The sequence below is a fragment of the Meleagris gallopavo genome, chromosome 2 (genome assembly GCF_000146605.3).
Source record: "Meleagris gallopavo isolate NT-WF06-2002-E0010 breed Aviagen turkey brand Nicholas breeding stock chromosome 2, Turkey_5.1, whole genome shotgun sequence".
Taxonomy (NCBI): Eukaryota; Metazoa; Chordata; class Aves; order Galliformes; family Phasianidae; genus Meleagris; species Meleagris gallopavo.
The window spans coordinates 97,733,168-97,760,887 of NC_015012.2; the positions used below are offsets into that span (position 1 = coordinate 97,733,168).

At 35.5% G+C, this 27,720-nt stretch overlaps 1 protein-coding gene across 1 annotated transcript in view; it reads right to left on the reverse strand.

Moving 5' to 3' along the window:
* NBAS (NBAS subunit of NRZ tethering complex) overlaps positions 1-27,720 on the reverse strand; it is a 161,833-nt gene that overhangs the window by 47,541 nt on the left and 86,572 nt on the right. Inside the window, exons 41-47 of the mRNA XM_010707958.2 lie at positions 24,309-24,538; positions 20,073-20,183; positions 16,450-16,700; positions 15,456-15,790; positions 6,166-6,384; positions 5,728-5,923; positions 4,223-4,229 (exon numbers count right to left, since the gene is read on the reverse strand). Of these exons, the coding sequence (XP_010706260.2) occupies positions 4,223-4,229; positions 5,728-5,923; positions 6,166-6,384; positions 15,456-15,790; positions 16,450-16,700; positions 20,073-20,183; positions 24,309-24,538 (1,349 nt within the window). The remainder of the gene's footprint in view (positions 1-4,222; positions 4,230-5,727; positions 5,924-6,165; positions 6,385-15,455; positions 15,791-16,449; positions 16,701-20,072; positions 20,184-24,308; positions 24,539-27,720) is intronic.

The window sequence follows — 27,720 nt, forward strand, 5'->3', positions numbered from 1 at the left end:
AAAAAAGTCTCGCCATTAAATACAAATTCAAAATTTCAACCAACCTGTCCTGCTCATTATCTGGCAAAAACTTCCAAAATTTTAAGAAACACAATACCCATCTGAACACCTAAGCTGAAAGATTTAGGAGCTGCAAATAGAAGAAGTCATAATGTCTTTCTTGGATAAACTCTCTTCCCTGATTATCTAGACTCCTCTTCAGCAGAGGATACAAAGTTTTTCTTCATCATCCATGAGCTTTCCTAAAGTGACAGATCATGGAATGTTTCCAATGTATTGCATGAGTGATCTTGGTAACATAATAAACTGAATCTTAGCTAAATCTAATCAGATTACCATTGATTACCAAAATCTTTTTCATACTATCAGTTCTTTTAATAAGAAACAACTGATTTATATTGATAGTAGCTGTTTCCATAGGCAAACAAGAAAGCATCAAATACAGTACCTGTATAATGTTTTCAATATGTTCTCTTGGAGAGGTTTTATACCTACTAATGCAAGATTTTCTACTTTAAATTTTGTGTACCAGAATTGTGCATCAGAAGAAAGTCAAGGAAGATAAAAACAATTGACAAAACTGGACAATACTGTTCTTGAAATTATAGTATTTGACAAATACAAATAACTATTTTTTAGATGAGAACTGCTTTGAGAAGGTGTAAGAAGTGTTAAGCCTATGATATTGCAAGTTACTTAAAAATGAATAGAATCCAATAGTTCCACTGGAAGGAATTTAGTGATATTTGAAGGTCCAAGCCTGACCACTTCAGGAGTAAACAAAAGTTAAAGCATATTACTGAGTGCATTATTCAAATGAACAATTACAGGCGTAGGGCATCAGCCACTTCTTTGGGAAACTTCCCCTCGTGTTTGACCAGCTACCAGGCAAAGAAATTCTTCCCTTTGTCTAGTTTTAACCTCCTCTGTTGCAGCCCTGTGTGGTTCTCATCCTTCCATCAGTTCCCAGACACAGAGCCCAGTACCTCCTTTTGCTTCCCCTTCCTCAGAAGCTGCAGGGAGCAGTAAGGTTGCTTCTCAGCCTCATCCAGACCAGACAATCCAAGTGCCCTCAGCCTCTGCCTCACAGGACATGCCTTACAGCCCTGTTACCCACTTTTTGTTCTCTGGACACTTTCAAAGACCCTAACATCCTTTTTATATTGTGGAGCTCAGAACAGCAAACAGTAGTGAAGTTTAAATATAGTGTGAGAAACATTTATTTTCTATGGCTGGCTACGCTGTGTTTAATGCACTCCAAAACACAGTTTGCCTCTTGGCTGCCAGGGCACACCACTGGGGCACGTTGAGCCTGATGTCACATCAACATGGCCCAGGTCCCCTCTCCACCCACTTATCTCCCAGTCCAGTACTGCTGTGTTCCAGATACAGAAGCCAGCAGGACACCAAGAAGTAATTTATTTTTACAGAAACGCATTACTTTGTAGAAGATTCTTCTATCATGGACAGGAAACATTTCGACACACTTAATGTGTTTCAAGGGAGGTTGCAGTTACAAAACTGAAAGAAAGGATGCATATTTTCCATCACGGAAGCAGTGCATTTCTGTTTCACTTTCATGTATATCACAGATACAACCACAATTTCTCACATCCATATTGGCCTGTTTCATTTCTAGTTACAGTAGCTTCATTACATTCCTTGTCACCATCGTTACAGAAAATCCAGGGAAACTCCAGTTCAGAGTTATAACCCTACATGTATTACTTTGATTGTTAACTGCCAAAGAAGAAGCTTGTATCCTGCAAAACTATTACATAAAACAGTCCTGTATCAAAGCTCAAAATAAAATAAAATAAAATAATAAAAAATCTGAAGAGTTTTCCCTTGAAATGTTACAATTAAAGAAAATTTAGCTTCCTGGGTTCACAGGAAAAAGTTCTTTTAATCAGTTTTTTGCCCATGAACTCTGAAATGAAAATGCTGCATAAAATGCTGCAGTTAATGTGCTTTGATTTGCGTTATGCTCTCACTTTAAAGCTGGTATTTGAGCATAAAATAGAGATGTAACCACTTTCATTCACAGAAATTGCATCAATGCCAGTAGGCTTAAGAGATGCCAAGACACAACCTTTCTTTTAAATGCTTGCATTTTTTTTAGAGTGATGCCACCTTATAATATTGTCTTACTAAATTTCGTAAGAGGGAGGATATTACTTCAAGGATTTTCTATTCTCTGATGGATTTTTACTTCATGCTTCTTACCACTGTAGTAGTCAAATTTTCCATTTCTTGTTATGTGACTACTACCACCCTGTGACTTTCATCCTCTTGGCAAACAGATCTAAATTAACCAGGGCATCTTGTTTTATAACGTTTTGATTTTATTTTATTTTTTTTTGGCATTAGTTTAGATTTATAAAGAAGAATAGTGGTCAAAAAATTGCACATTACACACCAGTTGAAAAGGTGTGAGCTTCTGAGTTTATCTGAGGTGTCAAACTAAGGCCCCTACCTCCCTCTCTCCCCCTACTTTGTTCACAGGAGGGGTGTGGACAAATCTTTAATGAAAAGTGTTGCTTAGGAGTTACTGGTCATGGTCTGCAGAACAGAATTTTTAACCACCTTTCAGACATTTCTGCTTTGCAATGTCTATATAAGGAAGGTATAATTCAATTCACGGAAAAGAAGCAGAAAGGAGAATTTTGAGAAGTTTGTCATAGACTGCATATTAATGAGACTCGCTGAAGTTGAATTAAGCCATAAAGTTTATATCCAGATACATCACACTTCTGTATTCCAGCTAGGCACATTAGGACAGTGGTCATGTAAAGCCAAATTATTATTTACCAACTGGACAAACCCCAGCAAGACAGACAATATTACTGATGTTCCTATTTACATAGCTGATGAAAAAACCATCACCGAGGATGCTATGAATACCAAAACTGAGTGACTTCTGGAACACATTTTCTGACAAAGAAGACTGCAAATGCTTTGACAGGCTGCCCTCTTTTTATCTGTGGCTCTTCAATTTGCTGTAGTATACACATAATCACTGAGATGTAAATTATTTTCCACGCTACACTTAAGTTATGAGTGGACATAACAGAATATCATCCTACCCATATATAATTTTCTCTCATGACAAATAAACCAAATAAACTCCCTAAGTTTTATCCATCTAAACTGGTATAAAATGTGAAAGAGCCTAGCAGCAATTTAACAGTAGCATACTTTCATGTGTGTTGCACGTATCTGTTTGGAACAGAAATACCTTGGAAGAGTGATCTGGAAAAATATTAAAAAGAGAAATATCTGTCCATTTATCATAAATGATATGAAACAACTTTCTCCCCTACACTCCCATTCGTACTCCTTCCCCCAAAATAAAGTTTTTTTGCTGGTTACATGAGGTCATTGATATAGTGGTCTTTCATATGGAATACTCAGCAAATCAAAGACCGAGGCAGGCAAAGACCCATCCCCAACATCAAATCCAAGAGAGTGTCCCTGATGAATTAATTTAGTCGGACTATAGAAAAAGAAAAAAGAGCCAAAATGAGTATTTTTATAATGCTCTGGAGGAGGAAGAGCATCACTAACAAAAGGAATTTTAAGATCTCATTGATGTTCTGTTAACAATAATCACAAAACATCCTGAACTCTATTTTTGCTGGGAACACAAATTATGATAGGGGTACAGAGGTCAAATCCCAGAACTTCATCCCCTGCTTATTTCCTTTAGAATTTCACATTTTAGCTCTAGATCAACAACCATGGGAACTGAACGTATTTTTTTTTTTAATTAAATTATGTCAGAGAGGCAACACTGCTATCTCCTTGATATGAAGAGGACAGGTTGCTTTTAATGGGCTACAAACATCCACGGACTTCAAAATCCACATCTTAAAACCTTGCTAAAGACTAAGAGAATCTTCACAGGATTATTTAATCCTAACAGAATGTTTTCCATGTACACTCTCCTCATGGATTGTCATTCAAGCCCCTAAAGCACATTCTCTATTATTTCACTGCTCTAATAAACATCTTCAGTTTCACTGCGGCAGGAAAAAGGTTGAACCTCAAAGGACATACTATAGTTCTACATTGCTTGCCAGAAGAATTTTACAGTCACCATCACTATGAAAGCTGTCAATTTTATTTTTTTTTTACCGCTTCCTAGGAGGAGGTATTACGAATGGCAAGCTCAGCTAGGAATAAGCACTAAAAACAATGCATAAAATGTACGTTATTTCACTGAAGGGCTTTTCAATAAACTTGCTTTTCTTTCTCTCACCTGTGTTCATGTCTTCATTATGTCCACTCACACGTATTTTTAATAGCTTTAGATTCTCAGAGACATAATATTCTCCAAAATGCCAATTAAATTAAAATTATTTTAACCTCAAACTTGTGAATGAAAGATATGTCCCTTCTGGGCTAGAAGACTGTAAGTACAGACACCACACTCAACAGTATACTCTTCAATGCAAAAATCTTTCTTCCTTCCTCATTCAAGACAACAGGTGCTTAAGGAAGCACACAATAACTACAGTAGTTTTGTACAACTCCTTTCAAGAGTTATATTTGTTATTTAGAAACAAGACTATAAATAATATACGCATGTAAAAGACCTATGTATTGAAGTTAATGCAAATGCTAAACTCACTGTTAACTGAGGCTAAAAAAAAACAGCTGATTTAATCTCCTCTTGCACCATGCAGGTCTCACCCCATCTCACAGAATTATTCAAGGACATGTGTAAGTATAAAGTGTGGAAGCCAGTTATTTCACATTTTTCTCCATACTTTTCACATAAGAGATGACTCATTTTGCTATGGTAGTATAAACAGAATGGTTTGGTTTGTGTAATGCAACTACAGAGGTTCTGGAGCTGTGAATTCTAGAAAAAGATAAGGATGAAGAATTGCTTCCAGCAGGGAACGTTCATATGATGGCACTATCAGCAGCAAAAAATAGTAAGTATCAGAATGAGTTGGTCAAATAAACACTCTTCCTCAAATCAAAATTTCTCTCCAAGATGACAGCTCGTTGTGTCATTTATTTTTAATCATTGTTACTTTTAATTGCTATAGGAAGCGTAGCATAATCACAGTTGCAGTTTAACTTGGTGCTTGGATATGACACAAAGGGAGACAGAAGAAGAGCAAAAACCTCTAGCTTTCTTTACAAGAACAAAAACCAAAGATGAGAAACTTAGACTGTGAATTCATAAATTTAAATAAACACAAATCTGAAAAGCTGCAAGTGAGAAAAAGAACCAAAATGCTTCCCCCCTAAAAAACCAGCAAGTTACTCAAAAAAATGGAAATCATACTTCATTTTGTAGAATTAACTGTTGTGGAAACAGCTGTTGTTAGGCTTCTACTGCCCAAATACCTGCACGAAAATGTACACACTATTTCCCTCCCTTGAAGAGGGAAGAAGTATATGCAATCATAAAATTGCCAAAAATTTCTGAAATGCATGCACACATAATGAAATTATAAACCTAAAGGTTTAAAACTTAAAAGCACTTGTCAGTGAATAGAATGAGTTCTGTTGCTTGTTTGTTCAAATAACTCAGGCTTCCTAAACTCAGAATAACTGTCTCATCTGAATATGATGTTATCGGTGAGTGGAAAAATAAGAAGTCAATTCCTCTCATTACCTCATCTTCTATAAAATCCACACATTCAAAGCAAACAAGCACTCAAAACAAACAAACAAAAAAAACAATGCTGACAGTAGACTTACCTTAGCATAAATATAATTTTTTAATAGCACATTGAACAATATCTTTGGTAGAAAGACAAAGATCTCCAACAGCCACTTCTATCAACTGTTGTATCATATCCAGAGGCTGACCATCCATACACATGGTTACTGCTTGCTCATGGATTTGGTCTCTCTCTGACCTTGACAGATCATATAAGTAACCATACTTCTGTAGTACATCCTGTGAGCAGATAAGTTTTGAACACAAATCAGTGCACTCCTTATTTATAGGTATGTGTCAACTTTACTTCTGCCAAGATGAAACATCTACTACAAAACAGAAAAGACTGGTAGAAATGAATTTTCAAACACTAAGCAAACAAAAACAAAGCTGTAAAACACAAAAAAGATGACAGTAGCTTGATGTGTATCACTGCTGGTTATGGCAACAGTCAAAACAAGTATCAGATTGGTAACCATTACCTGTTCGCTGTTTTTCAAATAAGCGATAAAACTATGAGTGAGTGTTTCCAGATGAGCAAGGGATTGCTGCAAGTGATTCAGAGTTTTTTCATATGCAACAGCTGGATTTTTAGCATCCTCCATCTCATTCTCAGAATGCTTTTTTCTTGACTTCTCAGAAAGATGTTTGACTGCCTTAACAGCTTTCTTAGTCACTTCTATCCTGGCTTCAACAGGCAGCTGAAAGAGATTGCTCAATATTTAATCATTATTATTCTTATGTACACACTACTATTTGTATTGAAACAATGCCTAGAGGTACACTGTTCTACAGTTGTGCACTAAAAAACCTGAAATTTTTAGGAGAAACAAACTTATTTACTCATTTATTTTTAAAAAAGATCAGTATTCCATTTACTTTCTTCTGTCGTTCTTTCTTTTATTCATCTTGAATATGACTCACAATAGAACATACCAAAATTATTGAAGAAGTTTTCATAATTTTTGCAGATTGTTTTTGTTGTTGTTTTCTTAAAACTTTTTAACTTTGCATTAAGAGATGTTTGGGGATTATTCTACAATACAAATCCAAAAAATTAACTCAACCTTAGTTTTGCTAGATCTAAATCATGGTTTAAAATACATCTCTAAGACTATAATAATAAGGGAAGACCACTTGGAGGTCTACTTCAGTAATTTATCTTGAGCCATGTATGACTTGATTTGCTTGAGCATTTTCTGAAACTACTTCACAGGTGGATTACCACCATATTATGCTACTACTGCAATGAAGATTTTGCAGCTATCAAGCTTTTGTCAGTCTCTTATAGAAGTACATCACAGTTCTACATAATTTTAATAAAATGTAGGCTGCAACAGATTGGCTTTAAGAGAGATACAAACTCTTTTCAAATCTGCATATTTAAAGTGCGAGTTACACAGAATAACAACTTGCTGTTTTGAAAGACCTTTACAACCAGATGCATCTAGACATTAAAGCAAAAAAAAAAAAAAAGTCTGCTTTTTCCATTAAATTTCTAGTGGAGATCATTTTCCTGATACATTCATGCATACACTGAATGAAGTCTCCTTCTATGCTTCCATCTGGCATGATGGGGTTATTCCAGTGCATCAGAATGGAACTGAGTACTTCAGAATAGAAGCCAGGCAACAATTACTGATTTCCAAGCTTCCAGAATCCAGGAGTACTTTGGGAGCAGATAAAGATGGAAACACTCTTTAAACAGACAGCATTTGCAGCAAACTGCTGTGCACTTAACAGCAGCATCAGCTAGAAATCTAAAACAAAGTCTGAAATGTTATTTTAAAATTATACATCATGTATAAATTGTTAAATTATAATTTCAAGTCCTGTTTTAAGATGCTTGTAATAAACTTTCTGACGGATGGAGATCTCCTCTGCCTAAACCCACAGTATTAGCTGCTTTAACATCAGTTATTTTAACTAGTGGTTTACTAGACAAAGACATGCTAACAGTGTTAATTTCAAAATAGAGTTATACAAGAAACAGAAAACAAAGCTTGGATCTGTATGACATATTGAATAGGAGAAAGGTGGATTTACCACAGAAAGAGGAAAACTAAGCTGATATAATAAAAGGGGAAAAGGTGATACTCTTCATATCATGTTACAATTTAATGACTGTGGATGGATTTATGTATCCATTTTGTAAACCTCATAAAAAATGAAAACAGCTATATTTTTCATTTTCTCCCTTCAACTGTATATTTTCTAATGTTCAAAATGCAATTAAGAGAGATGCAAAAAGGCAAACAATTTAAGTATTCCATCTAACTGTTATATCCTAGAAAACTATGTGAATATTCTGCATGCATAAAGTATCACGATGCTATCAGCATACATAGAATAGAGCATTAAAAACAAGAATGGTATTCCAAGACTATTTTAATTTTGCATTCTTATTTGCATACTACTAAAATGCAGCACTACTAACATATCTTCTCTATGATTATTTTATTCCCAAACATAAATGACTAGCCTCCATATTTCTAGTCAGTTCAGTAATGAGATTTAGTGTCATATTCTGTGAAAAAAAATAGCTTAGGGGCTACTTCAATCTTTGTTTGAATGTGAAGTATTCTTTTTTCTAAGAGGGTTTAAAGTTCAAAAGGATCTTTAATTCCATAGGCTTCAATATGTGGTAAACAACAACAACAACAACAACAACAACAAAAACAAAAACTAAAAATCAGTTTTCTTTCATATTCAAATAAAGGAACATTACACAATTTCAGTACAACAGATTTCACTCCTTAGGACAAAAATCCATCCTAGAAACCTTCAGAATATTTAAGTACTTCTTAAAGTACTGCACAAGTAACATTTATTTGCTTATGAACTTTCTGGTCCTGTCACTCTTACTGACAGTGATTAACATTCAGCTTTGAGATGACAGAAACAGTTTCACTTTTAATGAAAACCTGGGACCCCCAGCATCAGTATCACAGACTGGATGAGGTTGACAGGGCCCTCTGGGTTTATGGGGCCCAACACCAGCAGCGACACAAGCAGAAATATCCACAGAAGGTTTCTCAGGATCTTCAAAAGGAGGAGACTCTACAGACTCTCTGGGCAAGCAACAAATACACACTGCCTGATGTTCAAAGTAAACAGTTTGGTTTGTTTTCTGTCTCTGCCATCCAATTCCATCTTCATGTACTTCAATGACCAAATGCCATCTAGGCATATCTCAACAAGACATAGTAGAAGGAAGACCAAGTTACATTAATTATAGAATAATGAAAGATGTTCCCAATTGTTACAAGTGGAATCACAGAATCACAGAATTGTAGGGGTTGGAAGGGACCTCTAGAGCTCAGCGAGACCAACCCCCCTGTCAAAGCAGGTATCCCACACCAGGTCGCACAGGAAGGAGACAACTGGAATAGCAAAGGCAAAAAAAACTTGTGAACGAAGACAAAGATAGTTCAAAACATGAAGGAGTGAGAAACGGTGGCAATCACACACCACCTCCCACAATCAGAACAATGCCAAGAAAATCTCTGAGTGCCTTTGGAAGACACCCCAACACTCCCATTTGTTACTGCTGAGCATGACATTATGTGGTAAAGAACTCCTTTGGCTAGATTTAGTCAGCTGTCCTTTCTACCTTTTTGCCTACATCCAACTTAGTAACCTGGAGAAGAAGAGAAAGTCTTGATGCTGTGCAAGTCAAAACATTGGTGTGTTATCAACTTTGGTTTAGCTGCAAATCAGCAGGTGCAATAGTTTGTAGAAAATAATAAAACAAAAAATCCATAGCACATAAGCTATGATGAAGAAAATTAACTCCACCTATAGTACAATTAATCTGAAGAACAGTGTAGAACTTCTAACAAATGTAAGGAATCAGTTGAAGGAAAGACACTACTACCTAAGTTTTCTCTTGAAGCAGACTTACTAAAATATACTAATGGTAAGGTACAATGAAGTATCTATGTATTGATGTCAGAAAAAGAGACACTATTAATACATATGAAGAAAGATGTCACAAGACAAACTGATGGAACTGGAGCATAGCGATAAAAAGTGATAAAAAAATGACAAGTAATTCAAAATCTGACATGTGAATGCAGCTGTGCTTTGTAAGAACGTTATTAACACGTCTTGTAAATCTTCAAGTAAAGTTATACTCTTTTTCCTTAAAACAATGTAAAATGCTAAGAAGTCAATCAGCCAGCCAAAAGGTACTGAATATTACAAAGAACTTCTTTAAAGCTGAGCTTTTTCTACAACTAATTAAAATGGCATTTGAAGTCATTCAAACTGAAAGAGAAAACGATGCAGTAATGAGTTGTCCACTGTTCATCCATTTGGCATTTAGTCAAAACGCGCATATCATATTCCTGCTTAAACAAGATGAAAATTGTCAAAAAGGCATTACAAATTCAAAAGAAATAAGGGTCAACCTTTCAAATAAAACCGTTACACTACTTGTGAAACCCTTCCTTTGTATCAGAAGTTACACAAGGAAAAAAAAAGGAATGGAGTAGTAAGCAAACAAACAAAAACCCATAAGCCATAGATGAAACAAATGTGGGAATCTGTGGAGGCTGTGAGGTAAAACTTCAATTCTCTCTCTATGATGACCTAATTGACTTACCACTGCTTTCTGATCTCTTTTCCAATCTTAAACTCTAATCTTCTCTTCCTAACACCCATCCCCATTTGCAATACTATCTGCAATAACGAAAATATGTTGACATAAAGGCTAATTGATTTCAGTTGTGGTTTTGTGGTTGCTTTTCAGGCATGTTTCAATGAACTTCTGGGTAATGACATACAAGCTGAAACAGATGGTTCTCTGAAGATGTAACAGATCATCTAACACAACCAAAAAAAAAAAAGTCTGCAACAATAGAATTTAAAAATATATTTTAAAATATATTAAATACTTCAGGTCACAAAGGAAGCCGTGAAGACAAAGTTGCTATGATCACAGCTGTAATTAAAATTTGCAAAGTCAGCATTATTTAAAATAAAGGAGAGTTACTGGAAGAAAAAATCAAAATGCATTAAAAAATGTAAGTGTTAATGTCACTGAACATTTCGAGTATCTAAAAAATGGTAAATCTCATACATAGAATATCTAAAAGGTGGTAAATATCATAGAACCATAGAATCACCAACATTGGAAAGGATGTTCAAGTTCATCAAGTCCAACTGTCCACCTACCATCTATATTTTCCATGAAACCATGTCCCTGAGTACAACATCTGAACGTTTCTTGAACACCTCCAGGGATGATGAATCCACCACCTCCCTGGGCAGCCCATTCCAGCACCTGACTGCTCTCAAAGAACAAGTTTTTCCTAATATCCAACCTGAACCTTCCCCGGTGTAAAATGGCTATCCCCTCTAGTTCTATCACTAGTTACATGGGAGAAAAGGCCAAACTCCACCTCACCACAACCTCCTGTCACGTAGCTGTAAGAAAGTGGTAAGGTCTCCCAGTAGCCTCCTTTTCCCCAGACTAAACAACCCCAGCTCCCTCAGCCGCTCCCCATAAAATCTGCGCTCCAGATCCCTCACCAGCTTTGTTGCCCTTCTCCGTACACACTCCAGGGCCTCAATATCTTTCTTGTAGTGGGGGGCCCAAAACTGAGCACCATACTCGAGGTGCACCCTCACCAGGGCTGCCTACAGATGGATGATCACTTCCCTGCTCCTAAAGCAACACTATTTTTGATACAAGCCAGGATGCCACTGGCTTCTTGGCCACCTGGGCATTCTGCTGGCTCACATTTTGTTGAATGTTGACCAGCACCCCCCAGGTCCATTTTTTTCCACACAGTCTTCCAGTTACTCTGCCTGAAGAGTTGCTTGGGGTTATCGTAGCCAAAACGCAGGACCCAGCCAGCAGTTGGTCTTTTTGAACTTAATCCCACTGGCCTCAGCCCAGCAGTTAAGGCTGTTCAGATACCTCTGAAGGGCATTCCTACCCCCAGGCAAACTTACACTTCCTCCCAACATGGTATCATCTGCAAACACACTAAGAGTGCACACAACACCCTCGTCCAAGTCATCAATAAAGACATTGAACAGGACAGGCTCCATTAGTGACCCTTGGGAGCATCATTCACGACTTGTGGACAGCTCCACTTAATGCCATTCATCACCACAGTATCTTCCAAATGCAAGTAGCCGATGTTGATGGAAGGATCAATGCTTCAGTCCTTCAATGTGTAAAAGGCTACTGACTAAGAGTTAAAAACTTCGCTTGTTTCATTTACCATCCATCTATGCTTTGTCCAACTGAAGACAGATGCTGATATGCTAGACCCACAGAAGAGCTGTAAAAATAATGAAAGATTTAGAAAAAAAAAGATCAGAGAAGTCCCCAAACTCAGTGTATCAAAGACAAGTTGAAGAGGCCCCTGCAGAATTTGGTGATTATCTCTTCAGTACAGCAGAAAAAGAAGTCTATATGCTGGAATTTCAAAATTAAATAAACAGTCTAGCAAAAGAAGCATTTTAAAAAAATAAACACAAAATAACTTGCCACTAGAACAATCAAGTATTACCGTAGCTTCAGAAGTCACTCTTAATCTCCCCCTGGAAAACATGGACAGTATCCTATAGACATGCTGGCATAAAAAAAATAATAAAAAAATAAAAATGTTTGGGAAGTTGTCTGATCTGTCTTGTACAGAATATCCAGCACATTAAGAGCATTACTTTGGGCTTAACGATTTACCAGATTCCCACCATGATACATCTCTGCCTACAAGTTTCCACCACTCAGTCACCCCTCAGTTTGAATCTTTAAAACCGGAGAACTGAATCTCATCTTCCAGGTAGTATCTGATTTCTGTTGACTGCAAGAAATATGGAAGAACACATCTGAGCTCTTATATGAGCACACAGTCACCTAAAAACCTCATCATACTTCAAATCACTAGATGTGAAAGGACAACTAACAGTTATGTAAAAGGCTATTGGCAAGTATAAAAAGCCCATTCATTTTTCCAATTGAGATTTTCCTCTCAATTTCTTTGCCAGCTGAACACTGCTCATTCATCTCCCTTTAAACTCATTTACCACTGGCCCAACTAATCTGAGAAGTTATCCTTCTACCTTTCAGATGCCCATTTATTAGTAGCACAAAAGGAGCAACAATGAAAGTGGTTGCTATGGCATCCTCACATATGAAAAATGCAAACAACTTCTACATGTAACCATAAGAAACGTTCTGTAATAAATCAGACCTACAGCTGCTGCCCTTTCCCAATCCATACTCCATGCTGTAATTATTGTGACATTATATACAAATGTCTCTTTTTAAAACATATATTTTTAAAAATTAATATAGAAGAGCGAGTAGAAGGTGAGAAAGGGGACCCATTGTCAAAACCCCAGCAAGTTCCTGTCTTTCTCACCAACAATTACAAGTTGCAGAAGTCAGCACTAAATCCCTATGCTTGAATTCCCCTTTTAAAGTTAAGCATTGTTTCCACATTCTGTCCATCAAGTGACACACAAGTAGAAGAGGATTCCAATTGCTTTGCTGGCCTGTTACCTGCCTCTCCTTACTTCTGCTAATATACTAAAACAGTAAGCGATATTCTGGTATCAGCTTCCTAAATTCCCACTCAGTTAAAATTGCAGTGATACCCTGGAAGTTCAATAGCCTTCCATGCAGCCTTATCACACCATAGTAACTATCCTACCTACTTGACCTTCCTTCCATAACTCCTCATCACTTCAGAATTTCTTGATTGTTCCTTGATTAATTCATGTGTAAGCATCAAGTTTTTTGCAGACCTTTATCTATGTTAAATATCAATATCTCTATGAAATACAGAAGTGTACAGAAACGTTATAGGAACTAAAATTCTAAGTAAAAGGTACAGCATTAAGCTGAAAAATACTTCATACATAAAAGTTATAGGAAAAAGATATCTGATAAATACCATCTCAGGAACTGTAACGGTAATTTTTCATTGCACACTTTCCATTTGAAAATTATTAACTGGATTGTAAGACAAGAATAGTTGCAAGCTGGTTAAACAGCTGTTTTATTCTCAAACCCAGTGCACAGTAGATGCTAAATCAGCTGATCTGATCAATTGCTTCAAACAAGTCTCGAGTTCGTTTTATGACTTTGGGCTTCAGCCCAAAAGCTTTTTGCTAAGTTCTGCTTAGAGAGCAACCACAATAACCTTCAAAGAGCCATCAGCAGTTCCTTCTCTTTACACCTACTCTTCTTAAGGGAGTACATAAACTATATTAGAATCCTAAACAGAAACAAACAAAGCATTTCAAAATAGGTACACAGGGGATGTTACCCCCTACACCATTCATCTGAAATAAATGAGAAATAGCTTCTGAAATGCTCAAGGCACAATAACAGAAAGAGTTTCAAGTAATTACTAGCAGCAGTCATACATGAAGACATTTCCTTCTCACTTGAATACAGTCATGGCCTGGCCACGTCAGTGCAGGGTCATGTCTAGTAACTGAGACCTCATCATGACTGCAAATATCTCCCAAGAGGCATGAAATTCTCTTCCAATTACACCTGGACGCCTACCTGTGCGACCTGGTGTAGGGAACCTGCTTTGGCAGGAGGGTTGGTCTCGATGATCTCTAGAGGTCCCTTCCAACCCCTACAATTCTGTGATTCTGTGATTACGGAATAAACCTGGTTGGAAGAGACCCACAAGAACATCCAACTCCCGACTCCACACTGAGAGCATTATTCAAACATTTCTTGAACTGCTGCAGCATCATGCCATAACCACTGCCCGGGCAGTCTGCTCCAGGGTCCAAGTACCCTCTGGTGCAGAGCCCTTCCCTAACCTCCACCCGCCCCTTGCCTGATGGAGCTCCATGTTGTTCACTCGGGCTGTGTCGCTGTCACCAGAGACATGATTCAATGAATAACAAAAAGTTTTCACTTTTCTGGCACTTATAAGTTACACCACTTGTAGTATTTTCATTCTAGTGCAGCAGGAACACTGAAACAATATCCAGAGTGAAAAAAAATAACACCTCATAGTAAAACATGAATAAGCAGCTCTGTAGAATAAGCATGATGCAGAATAGAGAAGATTAAAAAAAAAAATCTCCATCATCTTTCAGTTTCAGATTAAGATAGTGAAGACAGTATCTCAAACTCTTAAGGAAATACCTAGAGAAGAAATCTCTTACTGCTCTTTTGTGCTTCGTAGTAAAGATATATGACAAAACACAGGTAAAATTTTATGTTAGAAATACCTTTATAACCGAGTTTCACTGGGCAAAAATAAAATGCAGATCTGATAGCTTATGCTACAGACGTGAGACTACATTCTTTCAATGCTAGGCTTTCAGCCAAATGGAAATTATGACACAGTTTATCATTTACATTATTACAGCGCCTGGAAACCATATGCAGTGGCCCAGAACACTTCTCTGTGGAGCATCTTACTCAATATGCAAAAGACAGTAGTAAATAGAAGCTTGCAGCACAATGAATTTTAAGATTAGCACAACTAAACTAAACACATGAGAAGAATATCTTGTTCTCTTCTGAAACAGAATACTGGGACTTCAAGGTTCCATGAAAATCTCTCTTATCCCCAGAGCCAATTCCTCCACCCAAACAATTATTTTTCTTTGTACACTGACAAAAGTAAAAAGAGAAAGGTGTACAGGAATGTATATGCTCATGAAACTATGAGAACTGTAAAATTAAAAATATCAAATTTTGCTACAAATTTCTCCCTCACAGTACATCAACTGAGCTTCACCTGAAGTTTGAAATTCTTCAAATAGATCCACTTACCTTTGTGACAGCTTTTGAAGAAAAGGTAATTTCGTCAATAAAAGTGATGATATTATCTGGATCAAGTCTATCAAAGTACTTTGAACACACATCATATGCATGCAGCAATTCATCCATAGTTTCTGGTATTTTTTTAATGAGATGGTGATCACCATTCCAAAAAAGATTTTGTAACCAGACAGCATAAAGAGAGCTTGGTGACAGCATACTGCCATCTTTTTTAGGGATTTTGGGAGCCAGTTTGGAAATAGATAAAATATTTTGACTTGTAAGTATGGGCTCCAATGTTTCCAAAGGATTTTCATTATCATCCATTAGCTTTTTGTAATTAAGACCTATCGACAAAGAGAAAAAGGCAAATGAAATAGAAGTTATTCAAAATTACATTTTCACATTTCTGTGTAAAACTAGAAAAACTCTCACTCCTCTTTCATTTTCAATCTTGCATACAGACTAGGGAGGAAAAAGGGAAGGAATAACATAAGAGGATAAATAATGTTTTTTTGCAAAAGCAGAAGGTAACATCAAAGCAAAAGCAGAAAATAAAATTACTCTCTTTACAAAACTGCTTAAAGTTTTTGACATACTATATAATGTTGAGTTTTGAAGATAATATTCCCAAAACTGCTTAAGACAGTTCACATGAAACTTTCAGGCTTATGCTCCAGGATGTCTGTATTTCTACTTTAAAATTTCACTATAAATTATTGCTAATAATTTTCTAATAATTCTGACATGCATCACTGATACAATATTTTTTATTTTTTTTTTACTTGCTATGACGATCAAAATTTCTTGTAATACAAAGAAAAGTATCTTATAATAGGCTCCTATAAGGCATGATGCTTACCTAATAAATTATTTACACGCACTTGATATGCTCATTGACAAAAAATTGCCTGGCAAGTATAAATTCAATAAGCATATTCATGTCAGCATAACAGAATAGTAAATATAGCTAGAAAAAACAAAAAACAGGCAGTAGCTCTCATACCTGGTGCAACTGCTTTGAACTTTTTCAGGAGTCTGATGTGAGTTTCAGGCTTCACAGTATGCTTCACAACTTCTGAACAGCCACAATTTTCCAGGAGTGTGAAATAATAAAGCAACCGCTGGTGATCTCTACCTTCAATACTTGGGTAAACATATTTCACCATGTGTTCGTATAACATTTCGGGACTTGTTTTCAAAGTCTCAAAAAGACCGAGACTTTGCGCTCTTTCTTCTATTTCCAGTGTGGACAACCTGCATTTAGATAGAATTCTGCTTTAAAGGTTTGGACACGAATGTATCTTCAGCTGAACACTCACGAAGACAGAACACTTACTTGTTTACACAATGAAGTCAGTCAAGTTCAACTTTTCAAGAGATTTTGGGAGTGTAAACACTTATTCTTAAAGGTTTTGATAGTTTCAATTCTTCATAAATAAAAGTTAAGGAAATCTTCAATTTCCTGAACACGTTATCTGCTTACTTGGACATGTAGATTATGGGAGATGCACACTGAAATGGAATTCCAAAAAGCATTGCAAATCTCTAATTATACCTAAATGTAACAGTAGACGTACATTCAGTGGATAAGAAGCCCTTAAAAATGATAGATAAACCACATGGCACCTGTTGCTGAAAGATGCTAGCGAATCTTAAGCTCGATCACTTCTCCCAACCTAGTACCTTGTATTTTCTGCAGAAGATGAGAATTTGTGCATGCTTTGAGAGAGATTATCATTGAAAATTGGTTCTTGCCCTATTTGACACTGTCACTCATGCTTAGAGTATTTAATTTGACAGTTTTATTGCAGTGACTTTCAAATTGTCATCCATGGAAAGTTATGAAAATGCCAGCAAATCTCAGGTTGACCTCAGCCAGTCTCACATTTTCTCTTCAACTAGGATAAAAATAGATATATATCAATGAAGTCTCATCTTGAATTTATACATCTATCAACAGAAAGGTAACTGAAATCTAAGGAAAGAAGTCACTTATTGATGACTATCACCTTGACTCTCTCCTGCATCCAGCCACGGACCGTATTAGGTAATATGTTTCAGTATGAAATAGAATATCTTTTAACCACATTTTAGAATCAGTACCTTTGGAATTGATCACATTAGAATTCTGACTTTTTTTTTTTTTCCTCAGTATGTATGCCATATATGACACATGTTCCTGTCTGACATTCAAGGAAAACGTGTCTAAGCTTCACTCTTAAAAATGAGTTTCATACAATAAATGCTACATACGCAACCTCTCTCAGTTTAAAATGAGTATCTGATTTCTAAGGGAGAATCTTTTTGGTTTTTCTTTTTTATGTCTAGAACTTAGCTCACAGTTAGGCAATTAAGCTTGTAAGCATCAATTTAAATCTCTAAATTCTTACTGTTTAAATGTTATAGTTCTAGCATATTAAGGGAAAAATGGGCAATATTAATGTAAATGAAGTGCTATTCACACTTAATAACAGACATTTGGAACAGATTTATTTCAGAAGAGTGATCTACATAAGTTTCTCTCTCCATACCCAAAAATCAAACTATAGACTGAATGAATATTAAGCTTTAATTGGCAGAATGTTGTTGTATGGTTTTGTTTCCTTTCTGTTATTTGCTGGGAGAGGGAGAAGAAGGGTTCATTACACCATTCTGAAAGATTCTGGAACAGAATTCATAGAGACAAAAACAAAATTTCCAGTTGATGAAATCATAAAAGGTATTTTAATAGTTTGGAAATCAAATTTGACAGATCCTTCCAAAGACACAATTATTATCTTTCATTGAATTATATATATTTTTTCAAATTCAAAGCACAACAGAAAATTTGTCATCAACTAATCAAATAAATAGTTAATACAAATGATTTAGGTCCTTCATTTGAGTTGTCTATAAAGACTGGCTTATAGTAACACAGCATATTTGGTTAAAGAGATTATGTCTTAGAATAGACTTCATTTCAGAATGAATGCATAATGAGTCATACATTATTAATGCCATAATCCCAAGGCTAAAATACTGTAATGGCCATATGCTGTCAATCATCTTTAAAACAAGATTATGATACAACAAAACATACTCAGTAGTGTATTATGCTATTATGTATCAATTTTCAAGATTTTGAATTTCATTAGGGAAATAGTTGCTACTTTGTACTTCAGTGATTTCAGAATTCCATGAATACCAACAGGAGACAGAACAAAAAGTGTTGGAAAACTGATGAAAACACCTTTGGTACTTTAGTCTCAGGTAAATCAGCTGGTTCTTTCACATTCACTCCAATGTCGCCAAATTTAGACCCTGACTCTCCATTTAGTTTAAAATACTAAATCATGAAGCAGCATCAAATTCTGACAATACAACTTCTCTGTTTTCTAGAGGAAGCAAAGAAAAATCCCAGAATGGTATTTCAACTTCTCACAGCTTGTACCAAAATCTATCAGGTTTTTTTTTTGTTTTTTTTTAATGCCTCATATTCTATAAAACATTCCAATGCCTTTTAATTAATAGTTAATGTTAAGAGAGATAGAAATAATATTGCAAGTTAGTGCTGCTGTCACAAGTTAAAATTTGAAACCAACTAATTTCATTATGTCTGTCAGAACAATAGATAACAGCTGCTATATTGCATAGTGGGCTCTACATCACTGTCATCCGAATGCACTATTCCAGCAAGTAGCTTGGTCTTTCACTGAACAGGTTTATTTCTCTTTGAATATGCTAAAGCACTTGCATGATTGACAAGATACCAAAGTCTGAAAAGAGAAAAAAAAGACACGAACTAAATGTAGAATGAAAAAGAGAAGCATCTCACTGGTATCAATACCAGGTATAGCTGGCTGCAACCTTGTAGTCTAGAAAAATGGCCAAGAAAATCAAGAAAATTATTTCCATTAAAAAGAAGGGGGAAAAAGGAACTCAGATACATGAAGAACATGACTGAGAAGCCAAAATTTATTTTGCTTGTGATTATTTAGGAGAGTTCAACAAATATAGAAGAAGCTTATAGTTATGAGAGAGATCAATTTTTGTATGGTCTGATAGTGATAGGACAAGGGGATACGGCTTTAAACTAAAAGAGGGGAAATTTAGACTAGATGTCAGAAGGGAATGTTTTTCTCAGAGAGTGGTGAGCACTAGAACAGGATGCCTAGAGAAGCTGTGGATACACTGGAGACTTTCAAGGCAAGGCAGGATATGACCCTAGGCAGCCTGATCTAGCAAGCTGGCAACTCTGCCCATAGCAGGGGGATTGGAATAGATTATATTTAATGTCCCTTCTGACCCAAGCCACTCCGTGATTCAGTAAAAGAAATGTTCTGAGGCATGATATTTTAAAGAATCATTTTCCGAGGAACTGTAAAAACATAAGATACTTCGCTATCACAGACTTGATACTTAAAAGAACAATAAAATGCTCATGGTCTCATTTATAACACATTTTTATGGCAAATTACAAAAGCATCATATGGAAAAGACAAAACAGAAATCCATAACCTGTTACAATGCAAGAAATATGAAAACACAAACCTATGTTTGCCCCTAGCATACTGCCATTTTCTCTTGGGTTAGGACATACTTCTGTGTAACAGGCTTCTATGTAAATATGCAGGGAAGAAAACTTACCCACTGTCCGTGAATAAAAACTCCAGATGGATCATATAAACTTCCCAAAGTGGAACACTGTATCGCTGAGCCAAAGAAACAGCAATCTTGTACACGTTTTCTTCAAGCGTTCTTATAGAAAAAAAGACAAAATAGAACAAGGGAAAGTTACACTAAGCTCCTAGAGACATGACAATAAATCATTATCTACGTTACAAGAGTAATGATTTTTGTTAACCTTTTTCCTCAAAAACCAATAAATTAGTTCTAATCATAGCTAAATAAAATTACACAAAGCATGTTTTCTTGCATTTGTTTTATACATTGTTCTATTTGGGGAAAAATTAAAATACATCAAGAGACAGAACTGTTTTGAAGGCAAGCACTGCTCCATACACCCCTGGGTTCTCAGTGGCAGTTGGGTTTCTGCTTAACCCTTTTTGCAATAGCAAAAAGAACTCAATTTTGCTTTCATTTTAATTACAAAATAAAAAGTGAACAAATGTATTGTATGGTCTAGTATTAAATGGGGAAGTTGGTGGCCCTGCATATGGCGGGGGGGTTGGAGATTCATGATCCTTGAGGTCTCTTCCAACCCTGGCCATTCTGCGATTCTGTATCACAGCTCTTACTTGATTTGGTCACAACACAGTGTTTTAGCACAACTGGTACGTAGGTATGTACAAGTTCACAACCAGAAGCATTTGTAATATTTGTAGACTTAAAGTGTGGAAGTGTCCAGTTACACTCTAAGTGTCCTAAAAACACTAACAATAGTTTTTGATTATTGTACTTTCCTTTAACAGAACAATCTGTTAAGAGATGAAAGCCTGAAGTTAACTTCGTATGAATTTTTACTAATCCACTGAAGCTAGTATCATTCAAATAAATACACATAGTTCTTGTTTTTATGTTGGTACAGAGACAAAACAAAACAATTATGGCAAATGCTATTTTTTCTACCACAAGACAATTCCAAGAAAAACAATGCTTACACTTATATGGCAGATCTATTATTTAATTGTGAACACTGCTGACTATGTCATTTTAGATTCTTGTTTAAGAAATCACGGAGGATGAAAAGAGGAAAAACACAGCAATATAGTACAAAATGTAGCAGCAATTGTCAGAAAACTAGTCTGCAAATTGATATTAGCACCACTTTTCTGCAGATTCATGTTAAAAAAATTTACTCCATAAATTTGAGTGGCTTTTACACCTACATAGATTCATTAAATCCTATGGGGGACCAATTCTTGACACAACATTTTCTGTTGTGCCATCACTGCAGACCATTTATAACAACAAAAGGAAAGCAAGAAAAAAAAAATTATACCTCATGTCCACCCTGTTTTTGTTTTGTCATTCAGAAATGCAGATCTACAGCATAATTTGAACTACGCTAAACAAAGCATGATCTTCTCTGCACCCTTAATGATCTAACAGCACATTCATACATCTTAGTTCTGATTTTTACAGGATTAATTCAAGTTAACATTACATTCTACTCCGACAGTAGCTGCAATATTGCTGAGTAGGAAAAAAAATGCCAGGAAAGAAAAAAAAAGAAACAAAGAAAATAATACCCTTTACACATCATGACAATCCTTGGAAAATATCAGGCAGGTTAGTTACACTAAAATAGTGGATAAGGGAAAAAAACATCAAAAGGAAAAAAAGTATATTTAATATAAATATTTACTGAAATACCTTTAAGAACTCAACTACAGCATAAGAAAACACAAAACAACTCTCCTGCCTCTTCTGCTCTTACAGCAACAATACATTCTCTCTGATTTTCCACCACAGTTGAGCTTCATTCCCAGCGCTAAATGCCCACCACTGTAAGCTTGAAACTTGCCAGAGAAATCCCCACTGACGGGTACTGTTATGACTTACATCCTGACGCAATGCTGCACCAGGAGTGGTGCAAAAACAAGGGAGAAACTGTTGTGGATGATTCTTAGCTGTCATCTCTGTGTGACAGCAATGCACAGCACACTCAAAGCATCTGAAAATAAGCCTGCGCATTACTACTTAGCTGGGATTTTTTTTATCACCATCTTCAAGTTCCCAGAAATAGGTATTTGGAAGCTCAGAGTACTTTCCCATCGCCATGTTGTTCTGTTAAATCTCTGTTGTACTATATACACGTGCATGGGTGCATGCACAATTGTTGTACGTATCAGCCAGCTACAGAAAGCATTACAATCAGTACTGAATTCAGTCATAATGAGATGAGACTGACATTTCCAGTCACCTGCCCTCAGATTTAGAAAGCAAAAACAACATTATCATCTAAGCTGGAGAAGTGAAATGAAGATTTAAGCCAAGAGCCTTTATTTTCATCTCATGTTTGAAGCAGGAAAATAAAATGAAATGTTATTGCTATTTAAGTTCGGCAGCAGCAAAGCATGAGGGAGAAAAAGCTACGTATAGATTGGTAACAGAGAAGTACATCAAAACTATACACAATGGTTCGGAAACTGAAGTAATTGTTAAAAGTCATAGCAGATTGTAAGAGGACAGGACCTTCTGGTTCAGTCTTCTGGAATGGGATCTGTTTTGTACTCACCAAAATCATTCAGAGAACTGGTCAAGAATAAGGCAAATGATGGAAATTCTGATTACGTCATAAGTGCACAACTTGTTTAATCCAGAACACTCAAGCATAAAAATCAACTTCTGATTAAAGCATTTAAGCAGAAGTAGAAGCAGTGATGGATTGGGGAAAAAATAAAATAAAAAAAAAGAAATCCACAATGAAAAAGCCGGGCCTCGAGTGAAAAACAACTTAGAAAGGTTATACGCCGTGGTTGGCCTAAAACTACTGAGGACTTCAACTTATTACTCCAGAATTTCCATTCAGTCTTGTTCTAGTTTCTTTTTTCTTTCTCTAGTATATTCTTGCTACATTTTGCTCCTGCCCTCTCCCCCCCAACAGTAAACAGGTTAAAAACTAATGTTGATTAAGTCTGTGAGGCACCTAGATCTTTAAATGCTTAATAAATAATGTGTAAGATGTTCTAATGAGAATACATCAAATCATGGAAGATAATACTGACTTTATTTAAGTAGTTTCAGCAAACAAATTGTTTGTTCTAGTGTAAATCTTTTTTGTAAATAAGGTACTATTTCTTCCAGGCATTGTTTCTGCAAACAGCATTTCATAAAAGATTCAAAAGATGAGCCACTTAATGATATTTCAAAAAAATAAGCAAGAAAAAAAATGCTTTATTAAATTTGCACAATGCTTTCATCTCAAAATGCAGATTAGGAGTCAGAGACGATTAAAGCAAGCAAGCTGCAAGTTGAAAAAGTAATTAATTAGATCTTCGCAATTGCCTAATGAAGTACCATTCAACTGCAAGTCTACATGCTACAGTCTCATTTTTACTAACCCTACCCCAGTCCAGCAGCCATTCAACTGAAACTGCCTTCAAAACATACAGATTTCAATAAATTCAGTGATTGACAACCCTCCCACAGCAGGGTGGTTGGAACTAAATAGTCTTTGGGGTCCCTTCCATCCCAAGCCATTCTATGTTTCTATGAAAGTTATAACACTCACAGCTTGAAGAAGTTGCATGCAGAGGTTAATAGAAGGCATTTTTAAAACAAAGAGAAATGACTATTCTACAGCTTTATTTTTTTTCCAATTATGCGTAACAAAGATGAGACAAAGGCATTCTAGAAAAATCAGAAAAACATGCACAGGGAAAGTTTCAGTAATCCCAAATGAATACGAAAACTACCAAACTGCTAAAAATATGATAAATAATAAAATTATTAATGTTATTAAATTATTAATATAATGTTAAATTAATTTAATTAATTACAACTTAAACTCAGTAAGAAGCTGAAGTCTGGGGGTTCTCTAGTTTCTTTTTCTAGTGCACCTGCATCTTAAGCATATCCTAATTGATTTCAAAGAAAGGCTTAGAGAAGATCAAAGGAATAGATTTCTACCAATGCCCTGATTTCATACATCCTTGATTTTCTTTTTGTCTACTGATTGCTAAAAATGAAGTTAGAGATCTATCATTAAAATTTACAGATCCAATTGTTTGAATAATGTTTCATTTAAGTGGAGTAGTAGACCCCAGTTGTAGCCATGTTACAGTGTAAACATCTAAAGGAACTGGTAACTTATTATCCCATCTAAAAGTCAGCATTATTTTTTATTTGCTTTCCTACTTTGAGGCTTAAAGTAACTCAATTTAAAAACATAATAAAAACTTAATAGACTTTACTTACTCTGCCAATCCTAGTATTGTTTCCCTCTTGTACTGTCCATCTGCTGTAAACCTCTGCACATCTACTCCTTTGCCAAGTCCTTGCAGAATCTGAGCCTGAGTGAAATCCAGTAGTCGTTCATTGTAGTAGTGCAACTGATTTATCAAAGTTGCAATTTCTTCAGGCCAGTCTGCATAGGCATACTGAGTAACATGCTGTGTTACCATCTTAATCACTTCTTCTGGATCAGCCTGTGAAAGTAAACGAAAGCAAATCTTAAACAAACAAACATCTGTACATTTCTTTAAAAAAAATCTACCATTTTTAATTGATTCCAAAGTTCAAAACTGAAATATTCTTCCATTTTTATTAAGTTTCAAGAACAACAAAATTTTAAATGTTACGTAAGGGAGATTTACTATGAGTTCAAAAATTTCCTATTGCAATATCTTACACATAAGCTTATCTAAATAAACTAAGACTAATAGATATGTCACTGCGATTGAATTTGTTTTTTAAAACCTTCTCTTTTACTAATGGTAAGCTAGGCAACTGATTTACAAAACACTTCAACAAGACAAGAAAACTTTGCAATCTCTCCATTATAAACACCACAAATAAGTTTACCATAGTAACAGATGCTACCTCAAAAATAAAAATGGAAACTATACTAAAGTAGTTTGTTTTCTTTTTCACTGATTTTCTTATATTTTATTTTGCAGAACTGGTAAAAGGAATAAGCAACATTTTAACTATTGAGCACCAATACTTTCAAAGAACAAGTGCTGCAAATTATAGACAAGATGTATTGCTTTATTTCATTTACTTTGTACATTAAAAAGTAAAAGCTTCAAGTAATTAAGTTTTGATCATCATTGTTAGGACTGCCTTTGTTTACAGAACAACAGAATATCAGAAGCAAAACTTAGTTTTCGCCTTAGAAATCCAAAGCCCACACAGCAAATCAGAACACAAACCAAGTACAGAATACATGTCTGAAACAAAAAATAACACACAGAGTTTCTGATTACCTCAAAATCTGAGCAGTGGCTACATCTAAGCACTCTCACCTAACACAAAGCTGTGTTTAATACATCACTGAGTACCTTCAACTCATTCTCTCTTTCACAAGGCTGCCAGCAGCACAGCTTATCGTAGTTCATTATAAACAGAGCTGCAACACACCACCTTCTGTACTCCACACACTACAGTGTCCCCAGACCTAATACTGAACTGTGTGATTGCTTCACAGCCATCAGCCACCAAGCAATACTTCAGAATGCTAACTGTAGTTGCAACATTTTCTAAAAGGAAAAAAAAAAACGATTTCACTGCTGTGATCTTAAAAACTGTGAATGTGCGGGACAAATACACTTTGCATTTATTATTATAGCATGACTATTATTAAACTTAGGAGCATACAGCACACAGCAGGATGCATGAAACATTTGAACCTTGAGGCATGCCCTGAACTCTTGTGTGGATTCCTTGTCATTTTAAATTGATTTTATATATATACTTTTTTCCTTTTCAAGTCTTAGCTGACAGGCTGCTCACCAAGTCATATTAAATGCTACAGGGCATCCTTTTTCCTCTTCAGATGATATTTTTCTGAACCCACTAAACATTGCAAACTCATTGATTTTATAAACAACATCAATAGCTCTTTCAAGGTTGTTTAGGAGACTGGTAACAAAATAATAACCCCTCAGAAAAGAGATAGGCAAGCAGAGAAAAACCTCTACAATACAATTATATCGGTTGGAAACCAGTACACTGCTTATTATATACCCTCGTATCTAATTTTAGTTGGTAAGCTACACAATAGAGCATTGGAGACAGGCAAAATCAGAGTAATATGAAGAAACCTGTTTAATATAATTACCCAAATTCTCTGTACAATCTGCTAAGAAAGGCAGGCATCTCTGACAACTTCTGCAGGTAAGTTTGGTTTCAGTTAGCTAGGTTTCCACTCTCTCCATTACAAAAAGTAGAACCCAGTGTCAGCAGCCTTCTTCCAGTGCACAACATAATGCATTATTCATGAAGAACACAAAGACAATCTTGAAAAAATATTTTCAAACAAGTACAACAAAACAATTCCTTCAAAAATTGCTTCTGAAGAAGATAATTTTTTAATTAAGTTTCATGCACTGTGAAGTTTTTCACAATGACGCAGATTCTAACTTGAGTATTCACAACAGTAACTTAAAAATAACACTAAGGCAAATTCAAACCAGTTTACTTTTGGTCCACCTTCATCATACTGGCCACTCTCAGACTTTAAATTTTAAATTCCATTTTTAAAAACAAATTTTATCACTTGACTTCCACACATAATATTCTGACCAAGTTGTCACTCTCTCATCTGCTGCCTATCACTGATGCCAAGATTCATTCTCCATTTGTTATGCTTTCCTAGAAGCATCTTTATGCTATCTTCCACTTTGTCTACTTATGCTTCAAAGGGAACACCTTAAGATTATTTAATCAACTTAATTATGTTCATGCTAGTACTTTCACCAAATAGCACCTACAAAGAGGTAATAAGCCTGTCAAGACTGCCTTTTTATTTTTAATCAGTGAACTGTCTTTTCACTACTTTTCTAATCCTCTTTCAAATCATTTCAACATCAAGTTGCAACAAAAATAAAAACACTGAATCAAAGAGCACTTTGTTACAGTAGCACAAAAATAACAATTCTGACTCTGTATGTACTGCCTTACATATTTATGCATGTACAAGGCAAAACAGTGCGACACACTCCTCAAACTAAGAGATGAAAGTGCAAAATCTAATAGCTGTTAATTTATGTTCATTCAAACTAAAGAAAACAGAAGGTTTTGCTATTCTTTAACTGCAATCCTTTACTAAGCAATGCGTTGAACTCTTCACCACCAGAAATCCTTCAATCAAGAGTTGTCCCCTTCCACCCCTTACAAGACTTACAGCTCAACTCCCAGAGCACGTGAAAACATCTTAAGAGAAATCTCAAATCCCATTACTTCACATAACCAAGATCTGCTGTGAAGTCCTCTATGCTTTTTTTAATTCCACGAAAACTATCTTTCCCAAGTTGCACTTTCTTGCGACTTATTGGAGTCACACAGTTTTTTTTTCCTCTCAGATACGTCATCTTTTATACTTTTAAAATGCTTTGTTAAACAATATTGCTTGTACAGCAATTATTAGGCTTTCAACACAACCTCACAGAGAAAACAAAGAGGTAAAGTGCTCAGCAGTATCAAACTCCACAAGAACTTGCAATTTTAAGTATTCATTCTTGAGCATTCTTTTATTTTCTTTAAATATATTTAAATTATATTATATTATATTATAATATTAATTAATTTATATTAATAATAATATAATATTAATTAATTTATATTAATTTATATTATTATATATTTAAATATAAATTTATATTTAAAT